The following is a 21,459-nucleotide window of genomic DNA, read 5'->3' on the forward strand; positions in this document are numbered from 1 at the left end:
GCTAGTCCTTCCAAATAAAACTGGCGTGAGTCAGTGTGGAGATAACGCTGGCCTACTGTGCTGTATTCACCTCACCGATAATTTGCATGACTGTACCGAAGCCAGCGTGAGTGCTGGAAGTCCTGTTGTCTTGGCCAGGCGATTCACTGCAGTGCTGGAATTCATTTATGTGAGAGGATAGTGTGTATCACACTGATTTATGATGCTGTGTGTGTTTTTAAAGTGGATGCTGATATCAGCTGTGGAGTTATTTTGAGATCATAGAGATGCAGTGAGGACGTACATGGGAGTGCTCTCCTCAGCGTGGTGTCCTGGAGGTCGTACCACAGCAAAGCCGTTCTGTGAACACAAAAAAATGACATTTTTAAATGACTTTTTTTAAAATGACATGTTATTATTTAAATTGTATATTAATTATTGTTACATTGTTAATTATTAAAATAAAAAGTGGCACACTTTTTTTTGCTTCTATAAAAGTTTAATGATACTACAATGGGTCAAAATGTTGCAATATATTAAAGTTTTTTGAGTATTCTGACATTTTATGACATTTGCCTGATGAAATTTTTAACTGGGTGGAAACACTGAATTGTATTATAGTTTTATGGGAGCAGATAAAACAGTGCGCTAAAAAAAGAAAGAAAAAAATTACAAAAAAGTAACAATTATTAATGTAGAATTTGATTAATAATAACTGATGAATAATTGATTCAATACCTTTAGTCTAATATTTTACCCAACATACTTAAAAAAAAAAAAAAAAAAAAAAAAAACACATTAAATATTTTGCGTCTATACTCTAAATGATAATATCATGTAAATATAAAACATAAATAAAGGCTCAATAATTTATAAAATTAATAATAAAAAAAAAAAAAATGCAGACGTAAATAAATAAGCAAATAATAAATGTTATAAAAATGTAGGAGCATATAATTGATTAAATACCTTCATTTATTTAGTTTAATATTTCATCCAATATACTTAAAAATGCATTTAATATTACAATTAAGAAAAAAAAATGAAAAATAAGAATAGAAAAATAGAACAAAATAAGGGAATAATGTGGATTACAAAGAATGATTACAAAATTGCACACTGCACCCATAAAAAACAGTTTCTATGAAGTGAAATATTCTGTCTCTGTACTGTAAAATGTAATAACATAAATATTGAAAAATAATAATCAATAATCTATAAAAGTAGTAGTAAATAATACAAATAATAATACAAATTAAAGTAATAAAAACAATTATTAAATGAAAACATGCTTGATTAAATGCCTTAATTTTAGTTTAATATTGTATTCAATATACTTAAAATGCATCTAATATTAATGTAAAAAAAAAAATGAAAAAATGGGAAAAAATTTAAATAAAAAAGGGGGAAAAATACAGATTACAAAGGATGATTACAAAAAATTAAGAAAGATCGATGCAATTAAGCATAAATGCAATTAAGCAATTTCTATGCCATTAAATATTTTTGTCTCTATACTGTAAAATGCAATAACAAACGTTAAAAATAACGGATCAATAATTTATAAACTTAATGATCAATAAAATTAATAATAAAAATAAATAATAAAGGAACATATAATTGATTAAATACCTTAATTTATTTAGTTTAAATTTCATCCAATATATTTAAAAAAATACATTTAATATTAAAATTAAGGAGAATTCAGATTTCATCTCACAATTTTGACTTTTTGGATTAGAAATTGAGTTTTCAACTCCAAATTCTGATTTTTTTCCCCAGAATTCTGTTTACATCTCACAATTTCAACTTTTTTGATTACAATTCAGAGTTTACATTTCGTAATTCCATTTCGCAATTCAGATTTCCCCCCCCTAGAATTCTGTTTACATCTCACAATAATTTTTTTTTTTGCCTATAATTCAGTTTTCATCTCACAATTTTGACATTTTTGTTTACAATTTAGTTTTCATTTCACAATCCACATCTTGGTTAGAATTCTGAGTTACCATCTCATAATTTTGACTATTTTACTTAGAATTCTGAGTTTGCATCTCACAATTATGATTTTTTTTTTTTTTTAGAATTCTGTTTACATCTCACAATTTTTACTTTTTTCACAGTTCTGACTATTTTGCTTATAATTTTGAGTTTGCATCTCAGAATTCAGATTTGTTTTTAGAACTGTTTGCATCTCACAATTTAGCTTTTTTTCTTAAAATTCTGAATTCTCACAACTCGATTTTTATTTTCAGAATTCTGTTTACATCTCACAATTTTGACTATTTTACTTAGAATTCTGAGTTTGCATCTCACAATTCTGATTCTTTTTTAGAATTCTGTTTTTCAGAATTCATCTCTCAATTTTGACTATTTTGATTGGAATTCTGAGTTTGCATCTCACAGTTTTAACCTTTTTTAAGTTTACGTCTTACCATTCTGAATTTATACCTCACAAGAAAAAGGCCAGAAAACAAGTCAGAAATGCAAGAAAAATCTTCAGAATTATGTGCTAAAAAGTCACAACTACCTTTTTTATATTACTATTCCATGGAATAAATAAGCTTCCATAGAAAGAACACAATTCAGACTCTAAATTCTGATTGGATGAGCATTAATTATACATCTGTGACCACTGAGCTTGTGAGAGAGTGTGTCAGTCTTACCCTCAGCTCTCCTGAAGCCACTTTAAACACCAAATCCACTACAGATCCCACAGCCAGACGAGCAGCACTGGACGAATGAACTTCATTCCAGATAGTGTCACTGTCAACCTGTTAACACACACAAACACATGTCTGATAAATTGATCTATCTTTATATAATAAAAAAAAAAAAAAAAAAAAAAAAAAAAGAAATTTGGAAAAATAAACAGTATATTATATTAAATATAAATATATAAAGTATATTAAATGTTACAGACATTTAAAAAATATTATACTTTTTTTTTTTTTAATTATTACAAATATAAACACCTATATCCCATTAATTAAATATTACACTTAATGATGATTGCAATCACAATTAAATAGTACTGTACATCCTTAAGTTAGTGAGCACTGAACTACATTCAGTGGTTCTTAGGATGTGTTTTCATGGCTATGAGGGGAAAGTCTCTCATACAGCTGTTTTCTCACTGCTGACAGACTACACAGGACAGAAGTGAGATGTTTACTCAAGCGGACGGCAAACAGACACAGGAGAGTACATGAGCCTTTCACACCCAACCGTTCCCAAACATCCTCTTTTGTGTCTTTCTCGTTCTCACAGAGGAGCTTGATTGCCGAGCAATCAGGAAGAGAAAGCGTCACACTGAGAACGACACACTAACAACACTGTCACAAAAACGCCACAGGCTCTTGTGATACCTAATGCACGACACTAAGGACACAAGCATGCTGGGAGTTTAGGGCAGACGGGCTGAGGACGGGAGTTTATTCTGTGACACGAAAGGCAAATAGTGGCGGGAGAGAGCTGGCTTGGAAAGGGGGGCATTCCCAGAATGCTTAGAGACAGAAAACAGCCATTCATCAGGCATTACTGATTATGCTCACACACGTCTGCCCTACAGCCGGCAATTACTGCACAAATGAACACACACGTACACACAGGAACACACACACTAATACTTCAGCACTTAAATGGGGTCATGGGTAAAATAGAGAATAATTCATGAGGCGTAAACTACCGGCTTTATAGATCAACAGGTGCTCAAAGTGCAGAATAACATCTCGTACACTTCAAGTTTGACATCAAGTGCGTTTTTTAATTAATAGTGTTTAGCTACAACAAGAATCATTGTTATTATTGCTCATATTAAAAAAATAGGGAACAATAATGTGGCATGAACAAGACCTAGAGAAAAAGTGTAAATTACATAGAATAAGGGGGAATCTGAGCCATATATTCAGAACAGAATATCATAAAAAAAATTATACATTGTGTTAAATAAAAAAAATCATAAAAATGATATAAAACTGCTGTTTTAAATAACAGAATGATATTTTTACAATTACATAATTATGTAAACAAATATAATAATAATATACATTTTTTATAATAATTTTAACTTTACAATATTAAAAAAAATAATGCTGTTAAAATAAATAATTAAAATAATTACAGTTTTGAAATTTTGGCCTGTATTCAATGCGCATTTGTTCAGAAAACACAAAAACCTAGTTTCTTTTATTATTGTTGTCGTTGCTAGATTTTTTTTTCAATATTACAAATTACATGAAATATTATTTTAAAACAATAAGCATGAAAAATCAAATGTTAAATAATTAAGAAGCAATTATACATTATTTTTATGATAATAAATGTAATATATAATAATGCAGTATAAAACAAATAAAAATAATTTAACAAATTACCATTTTAAATAATAAAATGCTAACTGTATAGTAATATAATTATGTAAAAAAAAAAAAAAAACAATCTTACACAATTTTTATGATAATTTAAATTGTATAATATAAAAAATGCTGTTTAAAACATACAAATAAATAAATAATAAATAAATTAGTTTTTACATTTTGGCCTGTATTCCAATGTGCATTTGTTCATAAAACACAAAAATCTAGTTTCTTTTATTATTATTATTTGTTGCTAGTTTTTCAAATATAAAAAATGACATAAATGATTATTTTATAATAACAAAAATATTGCTTTAAATAATATATAAATATAAATGCAGTTTAAAATAAATAAAATAAAAATATGTATTGTAATGTATTGTAATAAATAAAATTTAAATTTTTGTAAATAAATAATAATATACATTTTTTATAATAATTTCAGTTTTACAATATTAAAAAATACTGTTTTAAATAAATAAATAAATAAATACATTGTTACATTTTGCCTGTATTCGAATGTGCATTTGTCCATAAAACACAAAAATCTTTTATTATTATATTTGTTGTTAGTTTATTTCATATTACAAATTACATAAATTATTATTTTAAAATAATAAACATGAAAAAACATAATTTTAAAGAATTAAAAAGTAATTATACATTATTATATAATAATAAATTAATATAATATATAATAATGCAGTTTAAAATAAAAATAATAAAAATAAATAATATATTATTATTATTACTATTATTTTATTTATTTATTTTTTCAAAGGGGAAAAGTTTTTTGTTTTTACATTCTTTAGTTTTGTGCATTAAACAGAAAAAAATAGCAATTTAAAAATATATGTACAGATTTTTTATTTCCAAGTATTGTATATATCTGAAATATTTAAACTAGTGAAAGCAGGGCCTTTAAAATGGTGAATTACCAAAAGTCGTCTTCCAATAACCGACTGCCAATAAAACGTCCTTCTCGTCCACAACATCATCACGCTCTACTTACAGTACGGTTTTCCAATAAACCACATACAAACATTGAACTCATTTCTGTTAAAGTGCTCGAAACATCTTAGAGGAAGGAATATTAGGACAGTCTGGGTCTCTGCAACAGCACGTGGAGGGGAAACGGACGAAATAAGCACTTAATGAAACAACAAGCTGGCAACAAGAAAGACGGCGAGAGGGAAGTGAGAAATCTGGAGAACCGCTGAGGCGCTCCGAAGGGGTTTACCAAGCTTGGGTCTCCCTCTCAGAATACATATTCTCCATCCATTTATGAATTCGGCTTTTCAATGGCATGAGCGCTCAAGGGCAACGTAAAAAAACCTCTGGTCTTTTCAAGCTCCGCCAAGAATGACTTTGTCACGAATTACGAGCCTGTGGTGCATTTAAAACAGAAGAAAAAAAAAACGAATTGGGGAACAGAGAGAGAGAGAGAAAAGCTTGGGAAATGAGAGAGAGAGCTAATGAAAAAGAGAAAGAGTGCATGATGAAGGAATTTACTGTAGAAATAAAAGAGAGAGAGAGCAAAAAGATGTGACATATACATTCTAGCATATTCTATGGAGTGCAATTATGATCCCTTAAAATACTGCCTATATAGGCAGCTCCAAGTTTTGGAACAGACCCATTATAAAACACTAAAAAAGAGTGGGTGTTTCAATGTTATTGGTGTAAAAATTTAAAACCACTAAGCTTTAATGCATATCAGTGTTATTTTAGTTTCACTGAGTTACTACTATAGTTTTTGTAATATTTTAAACTAGATTTTTTTTGTATATTTTCTGTTTTCATGTTAATTTTAGTTTAAGTTTTAGCATTATATATATATTTTATTAATTTAAGGTAAATAATAAAATGGTGCCTTGGCAACTAGCTGAATTTTTTTTTATAAAAATAAATACAAATATAAAAACTAAACTAAAAAATAACATGCGTTTTGTATGATCATTATTATAACATTTTGTATGCATTTTGTATAATCTTTTATTATTAAAAAAATCTAAACGCATGTTATTTTTAATTTAGTACTGACCTGAAAAAGATATTTCACATAAAAGACATTTACAAATAGTCCACAAGAGAAAATAATAGTTGAATTAATGAAATTACCCTATTTAAAAGTTTACATATATTTGATTCTTAATATTGCGTTATTGCCTGAATGATCTACAGCTGTGTTTTTTTGTTTGTTTGTCTGATTTTGTTTATTAGTAGTTATTAATGAAACCCCTGTTTTTTCTGAACAGTTAAACTGCCCACTGTTCTTCAGAAATTCCTTCAGGTCTCACCAATTCTTTTTTTTTTTTTTTTTTTTTTTTTTTTTAGCATTTTTGTGTATTTGAACCCTTTCCAACAATGACTATATGATTCATCTTTTCACACTGAGAACAACTGAGGGACTCATATGCAACTATTACAGAAGGTTCAAATGCTCACCGATGCTCCAGAAGGAAACACAATGCATTAAGATCCGGGGGGTGAAAACTTTTTGAATTTGAAGATCAGGGAAAATTTCACTTCTTTTGTCTTCTGGGAAACATGTAACTATCTTCTGTAGCTTCAGAATGTCAGTACTAAATGAAAAAATATGATATTTAGGCAAAAACAAAAGTCTCTATTCAGTTCAAAAGTTTTCACCCCCCGGATCTTAATGCATTGTGTTTCCTTCTGGAGCATCAGTGAGCATTTGAACCTTCTGTAGTAGTTGCATATGATGCCCTCAGTTGTCCTCAGTGTGAAAAGATGAATCTCAAAATCGTACAGTCATTGCTGGAAAGGGTTCAAATACACAAAAATGCTGAAAAACCAAAGACTTTGTGGGACCTGAAGAATTTTTTCTTAAGAACAGCGGGCAGTTTAACTCTTCATGATAAACAAGGGACTCATAAACAACATTCACTAAACAATAAAAACACAGCTGTGGATCATTCATGGTAACAACACAGTATTAAGAATGAAGCGTATGAAAAAATTGAATGGGGTCACTACTTTTTTCTCTTGTGGTTTATATGTAAACATCTTTTATGTGAAATATCTTATTCAGCTCATTACTAAATAATAAAATAACATGCATTTTGTATGATCCCTCTTATTTTGGTAAAATATTTAGCAGATTCTGCAAGGTGTATGTAAACTGTATATATAAACTACACTAACCCTAGTGCATATTTATCCACATATGCAGTTAAAAAAACATATGAACAAACCAAAAAACTTGGCAAAAGACATGAAAACATTAGGGCTTAAGCCCCAAAAGCCCACCCCAACGTGGTCCCTGGTGTAAAAGCGGTAACAGTAATAGGGTGATGTTGTAGACACTGAGGTTTGGGGGCGCAGGTCTCAGGCAGGGCTGGGGAGCGTGTTGGAATGAACAAGCACAGTTTATCTTCACCCTGACAGGCTAATTTTCGCTGTAGAGATGCAGGAAGACAACAATTTTGTTCCATTTCCATAAAAGAGTCCAGAGCCCTTCTGTTTCTCACCATTCAGCTCAAAGACTGTGACTTCAGCCAGACAGGACCGCCTGCCATTTATCAGTCCCCCTCCAACAGCCCTGCCTGGGGTCACACCATTAAACTAATACACACACACACACACACACACACACACACATTCACCTTCAAAAACCAAATCCACCTCACAGAGTCTGGAAGTATAAAAACAAATCTATCACAATTATGAAATTTGTCAAACTATTAAATGTCAGACAGATAATCGTTTTAAATTCATTGTTTAAACTGTTATAAACTGTGATTATATATTATATATACACAATATATTAGGGTAAAAGTTGTGCACAAAAACACTGATATGGTTTTATATACAGTGCTGTTCAAAAGTTTGGGATTAGTAAGATTTTTAAGGTTAAAGAAGATTCTTATGCTCATCAAGGCTGCATTTATTTGATTAAAAATACAGAAAAAATGGTCATTTTGCGAAATATTATTGCAATTTAAAATACCAGATTTCTATTTAATATACTTTAAAATAGAATTTATTCCTGTGAAGCAAAGCTGAATTTTCAGCATCATTACTCCAGTCTTAAGTGTCACATGATCCTTCAGAAATCATTCTAATATGCTTATTTATTATCAATGTTGGAAACAGTATTTTTTTGGAACCTGTAATTATAAAAAGTAAAAAAAGAACAGTGTTTATTCAAAACAGAAATTTTGTGTTACAATATTAACATATAGTGGGTCAAATTTTTCTTCCTTTTTTTTAATTTATCTTTTCTTTTTTTTCAAGAAATTAACTATTTTATTCAGCAAGGATGTGTTAAATGGATAAAAGGTGATAGTAAAGACTTACATTGTTAGAAAAGATTTCTATTTTGAATAAATGCGGTTCTTTTTAACTTTTTATTCATCAAAGACTCAAAGAAAAAAGTATCAGAGGTTCCAAAAATAATGAAAATTCAGGGCTTCATCACAGAAATAAATGATATTTTAAAGTATATTAAAATAGAAACCAATATTAGAAATAGCAAAAATATTTCACAATATTACTATTTTTTTCTGTATTTTTGATCAAATAAATACAGCTTTGATGAGCTATTAAAAAACATTAAAATTCCTACTGATCACAAACTTTTGAACGGCAGTGTACATACACAATAATTCAAAAGTTGGGGCTTCTTTTATGCTCACCCTGGATTTGGTGCATTTGTTTGATTAAGAATACAGTAAAAAAAGCAATATTGTGAAATGTTATTAGAATTTAAAACTTTTTTTTTTTCTATTTTAACATATTTGAATATGTAATTTCTTCCTGTGATGCAAAGCTGAATTTTTAGCTTCATTACTTCAGTCTTCAGTGTCACATGATCCTTCAGAAATCATTCTAATATGCTGATTTACTGCTCATATAAATAAAATACTACAAAATAAAATAAAATAAAATGTAAAATAAAATAAATGTGTAGGAACTTGAAACAAAAAAAAAAAAATGAAACTAGTTCAATGTTTTTATATTATCTTAACATTTCACTGTTTGAAAGGTAAAACTTAATATAGTCTTCTTGTAGCTCAAACAATAGAGAATGGTGTAAAGCTATGGCAATTTCATAGATTCAAATCCTAAAACAGATGCATATTTTATGCAATGTAAGTCACTTTGCATGAAAGCATGTAAATGCAATGTAAAATGCAAAAATGCAATGTTAGCGTAATGATTACATTATCCCAAATAGTCATGATTAGGTGCAAATAGTTGCAATTTAGCATCATTACTCCAGTCTTCAGTGTCACATGATCCTTTAGAAATCATTCTAATATGCTGATTTACTGCACAGATGTAATAAAATAATATCTAAAATAAAACTAATTTATTTAGATTACTATTATAAAACATTTGTGCATGACTTTTTGTCTTTAAAACAATTTTTAAAAGAGTCTTTCAGCCAATATGCACTTCCTTTTTTATGATGTTTTGCTTCACTAAATGTGTATAGGAGCTTATAACAGCCAAAAACGTATGGAAATACTTCACTGTTTCTATTATCTTGACATTTCCATATTTGGATGGCAAATTTTAATACAGCTTCAATGTAGCTCAAACAATAGAGAATGGTAAAAGCCATTCCCAAAATAGATAAAAAGCATATTTTGAATGAAATGTAAGCCACTCTGCATGAAGGCATTTGCCAAACACATTAATGTAAAAGCAAAACTGCAATGCTAGCATAATGATTACGTTATCTCAAATAGTCATGATTAGGTGCAATAGCTGCAATAGGCCAAGCCCTGGAAAAAAGAACAACTTCCCTTTGACGTATGGATATGTCACACTAACAACAAACTACGCCGTCTACTTTCACATGAATGACTGAACTATCTCTCCATTCATTACAGGAAACCATTCACGGTCTGTCTGAATCATTCACCTACACCGGGAGGGGAGGGCACAAGCAGAATGAGAGAAGTGAGGATGAGTACTTCCTGTTCCAGAGCCGTGAAAGAGTGTGGCTGACACTGTCCACTCAGCACTGAAGAACAAGTCTATCCATTCATTCATCATCATCAGAGAATACACACACACACACACACACACACCCCGCACACAGCTTGTTTATAGAAAACATCTGGACACAATTACCCGCTCGGCAGAGAGGAGAGCAACAGTTTTTGTTGCCGCTGGAGTTCGGGGGAGGGAGAACAAACAGGACTGTTATTTACACACGGGAAAGAAAGAGAAACTCACCCCGATTCCTCCGCACGGCAGTCTCACGAACATGGGTGTCACTGAGCCTGATAAGAAAGAGAGAGAAAAAGACAGAAAGATCATCAGCATCACTGAGCTAATCGTCTTCTGCATGTGAATATCAAAATGTGTGTGCATGAGTCATATCTGTTACATGTCAGGCCAGAAATACACTTGGCTAACAGTGTTTTTGCACCACTTTTCAGTGGAGGAGATGAATTTGGAGCACGACTATGACAGAACTAATTTTACAGTTGTATAGCAGTTTGGTAAGACAGAAAGTTGCAAAATGATCTTAAGGCACTATTTTTATTGCATTGACTGCACAATTATATATGCAAAAACACAGTGCAACTGATCTTTCAAATGATGACTTTTACAATCTGATTCTTTTTAAAGGGGTCATCGGATGCCCATTTTCCACAAGTTGATATGATTCTTTAGGGTCTTAATGAAAAGTCTATAACATACTTTGGTAAAAAATTCTCAATGGTTGTGTAAAACATCACCCTTTTTACCTTGCCAAAATCAGCTCTGCAAAAATTATCCTGTTCTGGTCAAGGTAGCTTTAAATGTTAATGAGCTCTGCTCGCCCCGCCCCTCTCTTCTCTTGGTGGAGTGACGAGCCTGTTTACTTTAACCGCATTTAGCCTCTAAAACTTGCTAAATAGCACGTTATTAGGAAAGGTGATCGCAAATATTCATAAAAAAAAAAAACACTTATACTCACTTCTGCTGTAAGTGAAGCTGGATCATGAATGATTTCCGCGAACATAGACGGATATATGTATACACAAAAAAACGTAATCTACTGCATCTTCAGCGGCTCAGATGTCGGGAGTAAATGACGACTACTATGTTCATTATTACATTCAGCAACACAACACCTCAATCGCTCAATCTGAGATATTCTTGTCTAACTTACATCCCTGCTCCGGCATCGAAACAATGGAGGTCGGACTGTTACAGCTGATCTGAGGTAAGACGCTCATGTCAATCAACTATCGTGGGAGCGGCCTCTGTCGACAGGCATCTGAGAACGGCTCGATTTGAAAAAGGGGATATTATTTTTACAGATTAATTATAAACCACTGCATGGATTTTTATCATTATAGGGTCGATTTGTATATACACTGCCAACACACATTAATGTTCAAACAACATGTAAAAGTGAACTTTGCATCTGATGACCCCTTTAAGTGAATTAAAAACATATAATGCGCTCTGTCTCATCTGATTTAAAAAAATTATGAAACTTATCAGTTGATTTTAGTGAATCAAAAACATAGTGCAACCAGCGTCACTTGTTTCACAAACCAATGTCTCTTATAAAAACAGCTCTTTTTACTGAATCAAAAACATACAGTGTAACCAGTGTTATTTTATTTGAAAAACTAATGACTCATAAGTTCTTTTTAATGAATCCAAAATAATGTCAAACAAGTGTAATCCAATTCATAAACAAAAGACTGGTCGTGCAAACTTGTGCATTTGATTCAAAACAAATCTCTTATAAGCAAGTACTTTTTAGTGAAAAAAAAATAATATATATATATTATATATTAATTATATATTATATTATATTATATTATATATATACACATAGGCCTAGTGCAACCCATATCATTTGAATCACAAAAAAATGATTCTTTAGTCATCTTATTTAATTGAACCAAAAACAGTGCAACCAGTGTCATTTGATTCATAAAACTGACACAAAAACTCTTATGATCTGATTCTTTTTCGCGAATCAATAAACATGTAGTGCAACCTGTGTTATCTGATTAAAAAAAAATTAATGAATCTGAAGTCAGTTCATTTTAGAGAATCAAAAATATATAGTGCAACCAGCATCATTTGATTCACAAATGAATGACTCTTATGAAAGAGTTCTTTTTAGTGAATCCAAAACATGCAGTGAAACAAGTATAATCCAATTCATAAACAAATGACTCTTAGGAGCTGGTTCTTTTTAGTGAATCAAAAAACTATAGTGCAACCCATATCATTTGAATCACAAACCAATGATTCTTGAGTCGTCTCTTTTAAGAATGAATCAAAAACAGTGCAACCAGTGTCATCTGATTCACAAACTGATGGTTCATGATCTGATTCTTTTATGTGAATCAAAAAGATGTAGTTCAACCTGTGTCATTTGATTAAAAAATGTATTAATCTTATAAGAGAGTTCATTTTAGTGAGTCAAAAATATATGGTGTGACCAGCATCATTTGATTCACAAATTAATGACTCTTATAAATTGGTTCTTTTTAATAAATCCAAAACACACAGTAAAACAAAGGTAATCAAATCAATAAACAAATGACTCTCATGAACTGGTTCTTTTTAGTGAATCAAAAATATATAGTGCAACCCATGTCATTTAAATCATGAATAAATGATTCTTGAGTCCAACCAGTGTCATCTGATTCATAAACTGATGATTCTTATGATCTGGTTCTTTAAGTGAATAAAAAAAAAACATAATGCAACCTGTCATTTCATTCACAAACAAATAACTCTTATGAAAGGGCTGTTTTTAGTAAATCAAAAACATACAGTGTGAACCAGTGACATTTGATTTACAAACGAATGACTCATAAGTTGGTTCTTTTTAATGAATCTAAAACATACAGTGAAACAAGCGTAATCCAATTCATAAGTGACTCTCATGAACTGGTTCTTTTTAATGAATAAAAAATAAAAAAATAAAAAACATGTAGTGCAACCCATGCCATTTGATTAAATAAAATTAATGAATCTTATTAGTCAGTTCATTTTAATGCATCAAAAACATATAGTGCAACCAGTGTCACTTAATTCACAAACCGATGACTCTTATACAACAGCTCTTTTTAGTAAATCAGATACATACAGTATAACCAGTGTCATTTCATTCACAAATCAATGACTCTTATGATTTGGTTCTTTTTTAGTGAATCCAAAACATACAGTGAAACAACTGTAATCCAATTCATAAGCAAATGACTCTTAGGAGCTGGTTCTTTTTAGTGAATCAAAAAAATATAGTGCAGCCAGTGCCATTTGATTCACAAACTAATGACTCATAAATTGGTTCGTTTTAATGAATCCAAAACATACAGTAAAACAAGTGTAATCCAATTCATAAACAAATGACTCTTATGAATATCAATCTGTGTATCTGATTCAAAACAGATCTCTTATTAGCCATTTTTAGTGAATCAAAACAATATAGTACAACCCATGTCATATGAATCATGAACCAATAGTTCTTGAGTCGTCTCATTTAAGTGAATAAAAACATAGTGCAACCAACGTCATCTAATTCACAAACTGACGATTCAAAATCTGATTCTATTATGTGAATCAAAAACATAGTGCAGCCCGTGTCATCTGATTAAAAAATAACTGTATCTTATAAGTCTGTTAATTTTAATAAATCAAAAATATGTGGTGCAACCAGCATCCTTTGATTCACAAACAAATGAGTCTTATGAAACAGATCTTTTTAATAAATCAAAAACATTTAGTGTAACCAGTGTCGTTTGATTCACAAACCAGTGACTCTTATGAGTTGGTTCCTTTTAGTGAATCCAAAACATACAGTGAAACAAGTGTGATCAATTAATAAACAATGACTCTTAGGAGCTGGTTCTCTTTAGTGAATCAAAAACATAGCGCAACCTGTGTAATTTGATTCATAAACTAATGGCTTTGTAATGACTCTTACAAGCCAGTTCTTTTTAGACAGTTAAGTGTTGGTTCTGTTAAATGAATCAAAAACATTTTGTGCAACCTGTGTTATTTGAATCACAAACCCACAGATTTTTTAAGCGAATCAAAAACAAGTAAAACAAGTGTTTTTGATTTACAAACTAATGACTCTTATGAGTGAATTCTTTTAGCAAATCAAAACCATATAGTATAAACAGTTTAATTTGATTCACAAACTAATGAGTCTAATGAGTCTTATAAGACGGGACTTTTCTTGTAAAATCAAAAACATATAGTGCAACAAGTGTAATTTGATTCAAGAACAAGCAAGTCTTATGAGCTGATTCTTTTTAGTGAATCAGAAACATACAGTGCAATTAGCATAGTATTATTCACAAATCACTGACTCTTATGAGCCAACTTTTTTTTTAGTGAATCAAAAACATTCAGTGCAACCAGTTCAATTTGATTCAACGAATTGACTCATGTGCTGGTTCTTTTAAATTCATTAAAAACTTATCAATGTAGGTTGATCAACAAAAACTCTTATTAGCTGACTATTTTTAGTAAACCAATGAGTGCAACCATTAAGGTCTGACTAATGATGCAATGACTCTTATGAGCCAGTTCTTTTCATCACTCAAAAAGACTCACAAACTCAGTTATCGGTCTGAATCAGTCCAACAAACATTTCACTACATGAATCGGTCCCATCAGTTACTGAATTATGGAAATGCTTCAAGTGAACTTGAAGCAAGAATTAATTTAAATCAATTAAACATTCTTTAAACTAAATTTTATATTAGGGATTCCTCTGCTGCACAAAAAGAATGATATTTGTGCTGCCCATGCATTGCAAAGCATTGCAATTCTTGTTTGCATGCTTACAGTATATACTGTTGTGCTAACTTATGTCATATAAACATAGTTAATAGCATTAGCACACACAAAAATGCAATGCAACAGAAAAAAAACGTCAATCGGACGCATATGTAAATAGACAAACAATTAAAAATCAGCACAGATGGACCACCAACCCCGAACACTCAACAAAATCACGGCATTGACCATCCCCTACTATATTAGTGCACAAACGCACATGCAATAATCCAACGTTTCTCAATGAGGCAAAGCATCTATTGATTAAAATTGCCCTATTTTTCAAATCAATCGTGCTTATGAAGCAACACATTGTTGCGAGATCAAAAGTCTTTTGAATAAACCGACCCAATCAGATAGGAAAGGTGGAAGCATATCGCCTCCGTACCCGACGTGTGTGAAATATCCATGCGTTTGCATGTGTGTGTGCGAGCGGGCATGTTGTCGAAGCGCGTGTTTGATCGCTGCATGAGGGGGCCGGAGCTGAAGTCATGGAAAACTGCATGTGTGGTTGTTATTGGCAGAGAGGTGACGGCCTTGACGGACAGCTCAGGGGCAAACTCAGATCAAGGCCACGACTGATGAAAGCAGAGAGTGGGCTGAAGGAGAGGAACGCCAGCGAGTTTGGGATGGGGAGGGAACGACAACGGGCCAAAAAAAGAAATGAAACGAACTGCAGCATTTAGGAAACATGCTGTAAGGCGGATCTGGCTGCAGAAGCGTAAATAATGTGGATAATTGCAGAAGACTAGGCGAAGTGCTTCATGGGCTAATAACTGAGAAGGCCATCAGAGACTTCAACTGTCGCAGAGAGAGAAATACAACAATACGCTCATTCACAAAACTTATTCAGATTCAGCCCATGGTGTTGTCAGGTGTGTGTGTGTGTGTGTGTGTGTGTATATATGTGTGTGTTAGCTCTTACTGTCCAGTTTCTGTCTAAGAGGGTTGGTTCCGTAAAGCAGCACATGAGCCTCAGAGTGGACAGTCTGTAGCTCCTCCAGAGTGGCTTTTCTGCCTCGAATACACTGGGGGATAAAAGAGAGAGAGTAAACCTCAGTAAAACCTCAGTAAAACCTCAGTAAGAAAAGGCGGAGTGATATATGATGACATGGATGGAGTGGAGGCTGTGCATTTTAATCTTGTGTTGCAACAGACTCACATTAATCTGCTAAAATGCAGTTTTCATTTTGAGGCTTTAATGGCTTTTTCGCATGCATTTTTGTTTAAATATAGTGCAAAATATTTTTCATTGAAATGTAACAATTTTGTGTATATTCCATATTTTACACCATGAACTAATGTTCAAAAGTTTGTCAGTAAAATGCTCTTTTGTCTCTCGTGCTCATCAAGGTTGCATTCACTTGATCAAAAATACTAGAAAAACAGTAATATTGTGAAAATGTTTTACAGTTTAAAATATCTTTAGTCTATTTGAATATATTTTAAAATTTATATTTTTTTGTGATAACAAAGCTGCATTTTCAGCATCATTACTTTAGACTTTAGTGTCACACGATCCTTCAGAAATCATTCTAATATGCTGATTTGATGCTCAAGAAACATTTCTTATTTTTACAGATGTCGAAAACAGTTGTGCTGCTTAATATTTTTGTACATATTTTTTAAACATATTTTTTCATGATGAACTGATGAATAGAAAGTTAAAAAGCACAGCATTTATTTCAAATAAAAATACGTAGCAATGTCTTTACTGTCACTTTTCATCAGTTTAATGCTTCCTTTTTGAATTAAAGCATTATTTATTTATTATTATAATTATTATTTTTTATTTATTTATTATTATTGGGGCACTGACCCCAAACCTTTTAACAGTATTATATTTCTTAATTTAATTTGAAAATGTTTGAAAGTCCTAAAACTTCCTTGCATCCTTGCTGAATAAACATTTCTTTAGTTTACTATTTCAGAATCTCAAAATTCAAATTTTAACATTTTATTAAATAAAACCACATTTAAACAAAGAACAAATACAGTCAAACCAAAAATGTGATATTCTGATATTGATATTTTTGTTTTACACATATTTTTAACCATGAGCTAATGCTCAAAAGTTCATTGAAATGTAACAATTTTGTGTATATTCCATATTTTAAACTACGAACTACAGTTCAAAAGTTTGGCAGTAAAATGTTTTGAGTCTCTTTTGCTCATCAAGGCTGCATTCATTTGATCAAAAATACTAGAAAAACAGTAATATTGTGAAAACTTTTTTAACAGTTTAAAATGTCTTTAGTCTGTTTTAATATATTTTAAAATATAAAATTTCTTTAAAAAGTCTATTGTCACATGATCATTCTAATATGATGATTTGCTGCTCAAGAAACATTTCTTATTATTACCGATGTTGAAAACGGTTGTGCTGCTTAATATTTTTGTGGAAAGTCAAAACATACTTTTTTCACAATACTTTGATGAATAGAAAGTAAAAAAAAATCCTAAAAGTAAAAATCCTAGAAGTAAAATGTAGAATAAAATAAAATAAAAATGGAGAAGTCTTTACTGTCACTTTTCATCCATTTAATGCATCCTTGCTGAATAAAAGCATTAATTGTGCTGAATCAAACTAATGATTCTTGAGTTGCCTCCTTTAAGTGAATCAAAAGTCATCTGATTCATAAACTGATGACTCTTATGATCTGATTCTTTTATGTGATTCAAAAACATGTTGTGCAACCCGTGTCATCTGATTAAAAAAAATTAATGAGTCAATTCATTTTAGTGAATCAAAAACATACATTGCAAACTGCATCATTTGATTCACAAAACAATGACTCTTATGAGCTGATTCTTTTTAGCAAATCCAAAACATACAGTAAAACAAGTGTAATTCAGCATTCATTTTGTTTTAAAAAAAAAAGCACAGACCTCACACCTCAGATCATGTAAGTAAAACACACTTTCTAGATTTGTATACTCAAAGAAAAAATACAGTCAAACCAAACATTATTCAGAAACCAGATATATATTTTTTATATTTTTTATTAGTGGGTGCAGGACACTATAGTTCATTTATGTAAAATTCTTCATACAGTGGACTACCAGTAAAATTGATACATTTTACTGTTTTTTTTTTCTTTCTTTAATTGCAACCTACAGCACAGACTGAACAAAATTCTTATTCTAGAAATGTTAAAGGTGTCTGAATAAATTTGGTTTGACTGTACATGTTTTAACTGTGAACTAATGTTCAAAAGTTTGGCAGTAAAAAGTTTTTGTGTCTCTTATGCTCAGCAAGGCTGCATTTGTTTAATCAAAAATACTGGGAAAAACAATAATATTATGAAAACCATTTACAATTTAAAGTTTCTTTAGTCTGTTTTAGTATATTTTCAAATGTATATTTCATTTTCAGATAGCAAAGCTGAATTTTCTGCATCTTTACTACAGTTTTTTATGTCACATGATCATTTAGTAATCATTCTAATATGCTGATTTGCTGCTCAAGAAACATTTCTTATTATTACCAATGTTAAAAATAGTTGTGCTGCTTAATATTTTTCTGGAAAGTCGAAACATTTTTTTTCCACAGAATACTTTGATGAATAGAAAGTTGAAAAGCACAGCATTTATTTAAAAAAATAATAACTTTACCGTCACTTTTCATCAGTTTAATGCATCCTTAAATAAAAGCATCATTTATTTATCTTTAAAGACGCACTGACCCCAAACGTACTATTAAAAACTATATAAAACTTCCTTCCTTGCATCCTTGCTGAATAAGCAACTCTTTAGTTTACTTTTTCAGAATCTCAGAAATTCAAATTTTAATTTGAATAAGTTGCAAATGCAAATGATTTTACACTACATAAGACAAATCTGTCTAAAACATGGATTTTTAAAAAAACTACATCATGTACAGTAAGTAAAGCATACTATTTTTATACAAGTAAAAGTCTTTCTGAACAACCGATGACTAATGTGTAAAAAGTGTCCTTAAAAAACCTGTCCTGCTGAGTTGAGCTCTAACACTAATTAAACACATCTGAACCAGCTAATCAAAGTCTTCAGACTCTCTAGAAACTTCCAGACAAGTGTGCTGGAGTTGGTTGGAGCTAAACTCTGCAGGACATTGGCTCTCCAGGAACATGATTGGACACCCCTGGTCTAGGTCATGTCTAATTTTTTATAGCACATGTTTTTATGAGATTGTTGACTGGAATGTTTTGGCAAGACATATTTCATCGATTGCAAAATCGACAGCCAAATTGAATGTACTGCCATCGTGCCCCCTCTGAAGTCTTTAGATGTCTAAGCCGAGCAAAAACAGACCCGCTGTCCACCTCCCACTCCAAACTGGGCCCCACATGCCTGTAGAACAAAGCGGTCGGCCCTCGGAGGTGCCGGAGCTGCTGGATTTGCAATAATGTCATTTTCCCTGTTTTAATAGCTCTGGCCTCTGAGGCACAAACCATCCGAGAGGGAGGCGGACCTGCCCACCTGTGGAAGTGTTCGGGGCCGAGCCGAGGTGACACCTGCAACAGGACGTACTACCTCTCGGATTTAACAGCGGGGGCAGTTAAAGAGGGGCCCGCGGGGGCCCGGTGCTGGCTGGCGGCAGCTTAAAACAACCTACACTCTTTAAGGGCCCCCCTGCTGTAGATTAGGGGGTATTAGAGTCATGACTGCCTTTAATTGAGGCCCAATTCACTGTTTCCATCTCCCAGAACAATAAACATCCCCACCAAGGAGCGAACGTAGGCGAGAGAGCGGGCGCGCGGCCGTGCCATTGTCGTGCTTGTTTACTTGTTTGTTTGGAGGAAAACAGAGACTGCAGCTATGCGACCCACTCTAACAGGACTGACGCAATGGAGCCAGCGTGGCAGGAGAGATTAGATCCAGCGAGAGCCATTAGGCACCAGTGATCAGAGCTTGATGATGAGAGAGCTCAGGAATTGCCCTCAGCAGGTGGAGGCAGAGATAAGCAGGCACAGACTGTTTCTCCGCGCTGATTTTTTGGGAAAAACACATTTGTGGATTGCAAAATGTGGTAAATATAAATATATGTGACCCTGGAACACAAAACCAGTCTTAAGTAGCACGGGTATATTTGTAGCAATAGCCAAAAATACACTGTTTTGGTCAAAATTATCAATTTTTCTTTTATGCCAAAAATCATTAGGATATTAAGTAAAAATCATGTTCCGTGAAGATATTTGGTAAATTTCCTACTGTAAATGTATCAAAACTAAATTTTTAATTAATAACGTGCACTGCTAAGAACTTCATTTGGACAACTTTAAAGGTGATTTTCTCAATATTTTAATTTTTTATTTTTTTATTTTTTCACCCTCAGATTCCAGATATTTAAATAGTTTCATCTCAGCCAAATATTGTCCTATCAAAACTATACATCAATTGAAAGCGTATTTATTCAGCTTTCAGATGATGTATAAATCTCAATTTAAAAAAATGACTCTAATGACCGGTTTTGTGGTCCAGGGTCACACATATGCACACAAAAACACTAACAGATATAAATTCTGTGGTGCTTTGTGAGGAGTTTTTTGTTGGTTGTACAATCTGTAAATGAAAATCTGTGATTTTTGTAATTTAAACTTGTAAATACAGTAAGTTGCAGGACTTTGAAACTTTTAGAATTAAATTAAGCAGAAATACACTAACAATTCTGGGGTCAGTATTTATTTATTTATTTTTTTCTGAAAGAAACAAATACTTTTATTCAGCGCTGATGCAATAAACTGATCAAAAGAGGACAATAAAATAGTCAAGGAAAATTTGTTTTTTAAATAAATTCTGTTCTTTTGAACTATTTATCAAAAATTCCTGAAAAAAAAAACTATGTGTCTGGTTTGGAAAATGTAAATTAAGTCAGAAATTTTTTTATAATTTTAATGTTTTTGAAAGAAGTCTCTTATTCTCACCTGGGCTGCATTTATTTGATCTAAAATACAACAAAAAATAGTAACACTGCGAAATAATATTGCAAGTGAAAATACCTGTTTTCCATTGGCATATATTTTAAAATATTATTTATTCCTGTGATGCAAAGCTGAATTTTCAGCATCATTACTGCAGTCTTCAGTGTCACATGATCCTTCAGAAATCATTCTAATATGCTGATTTGCTGCTCAACAAACATTCATTATTAATGTTGAATCAGTTCTGCTTCCGTGCTGTTTTTTTCAGGGTCCTTTTATGAATAAAAAAAAAAAATAAAATAAAATAAAAAATAATAAAAAAAATTGTAAACAGAAATCCTTATACTTGAATCTTTACTGTTCTAATGTAATTTCAATCAAATAAATGCATCTATGAACAGTATTAAAAATTCTGGGCTCAGTATTTATTT

The 21,459-nt window shown here is 31.6% G+C and overlaps 1 protein-coding gene across 3 annotated transcripts in view; it reads right to left on the minus strand.

Annotated features, from left to right (window-relative positions):
- Positions 1–21,459, minus strand: part of hdac4 (histone deacetylase 4) — a 296,174-nt gene that overhangs the window by 58,042 nt on the left and 216,673 nt on the right. For all 3 annotated transcript variants that reach the window (XM_051119035.1, XM_051119036.1, XM_051119037.1), the window contains 4 exons: positions 16,051–16,153; positions 10,551–10,597; positions 2,646–2,753; positions 284–339 (listed from right to left, as the gene is read on the minus strand). In XM_051119035.1, the coding sequence (XP_050974992.1) occupies positions 284–339; positions 2,646–2,753; positions 10,551–10,597; positions 16,051–16,153 (314 nt within the window). The remainder of the gene's footprint in view (positions 1–283; positions 340–2,645; positions 2,754–10,550; positions 10,598–16,050; positions 16,154–21,459) is intronic.

The sequence above is a fragment of the Labeo rohita genome, chromosome 9 (genome assembly GCF_022985175.1).
Source record: "Labeo rohita strain BAU-BD-2019 chromosome 9, IGBB_LRoh.1.0, whole genome shotgun sequence".
Lineage (NCBI taxonomy): Eukaryota > Metazoa > Chordata > Actinopteri > Cypriniformes > Cyprinidae > Labeo > Labeo rohita.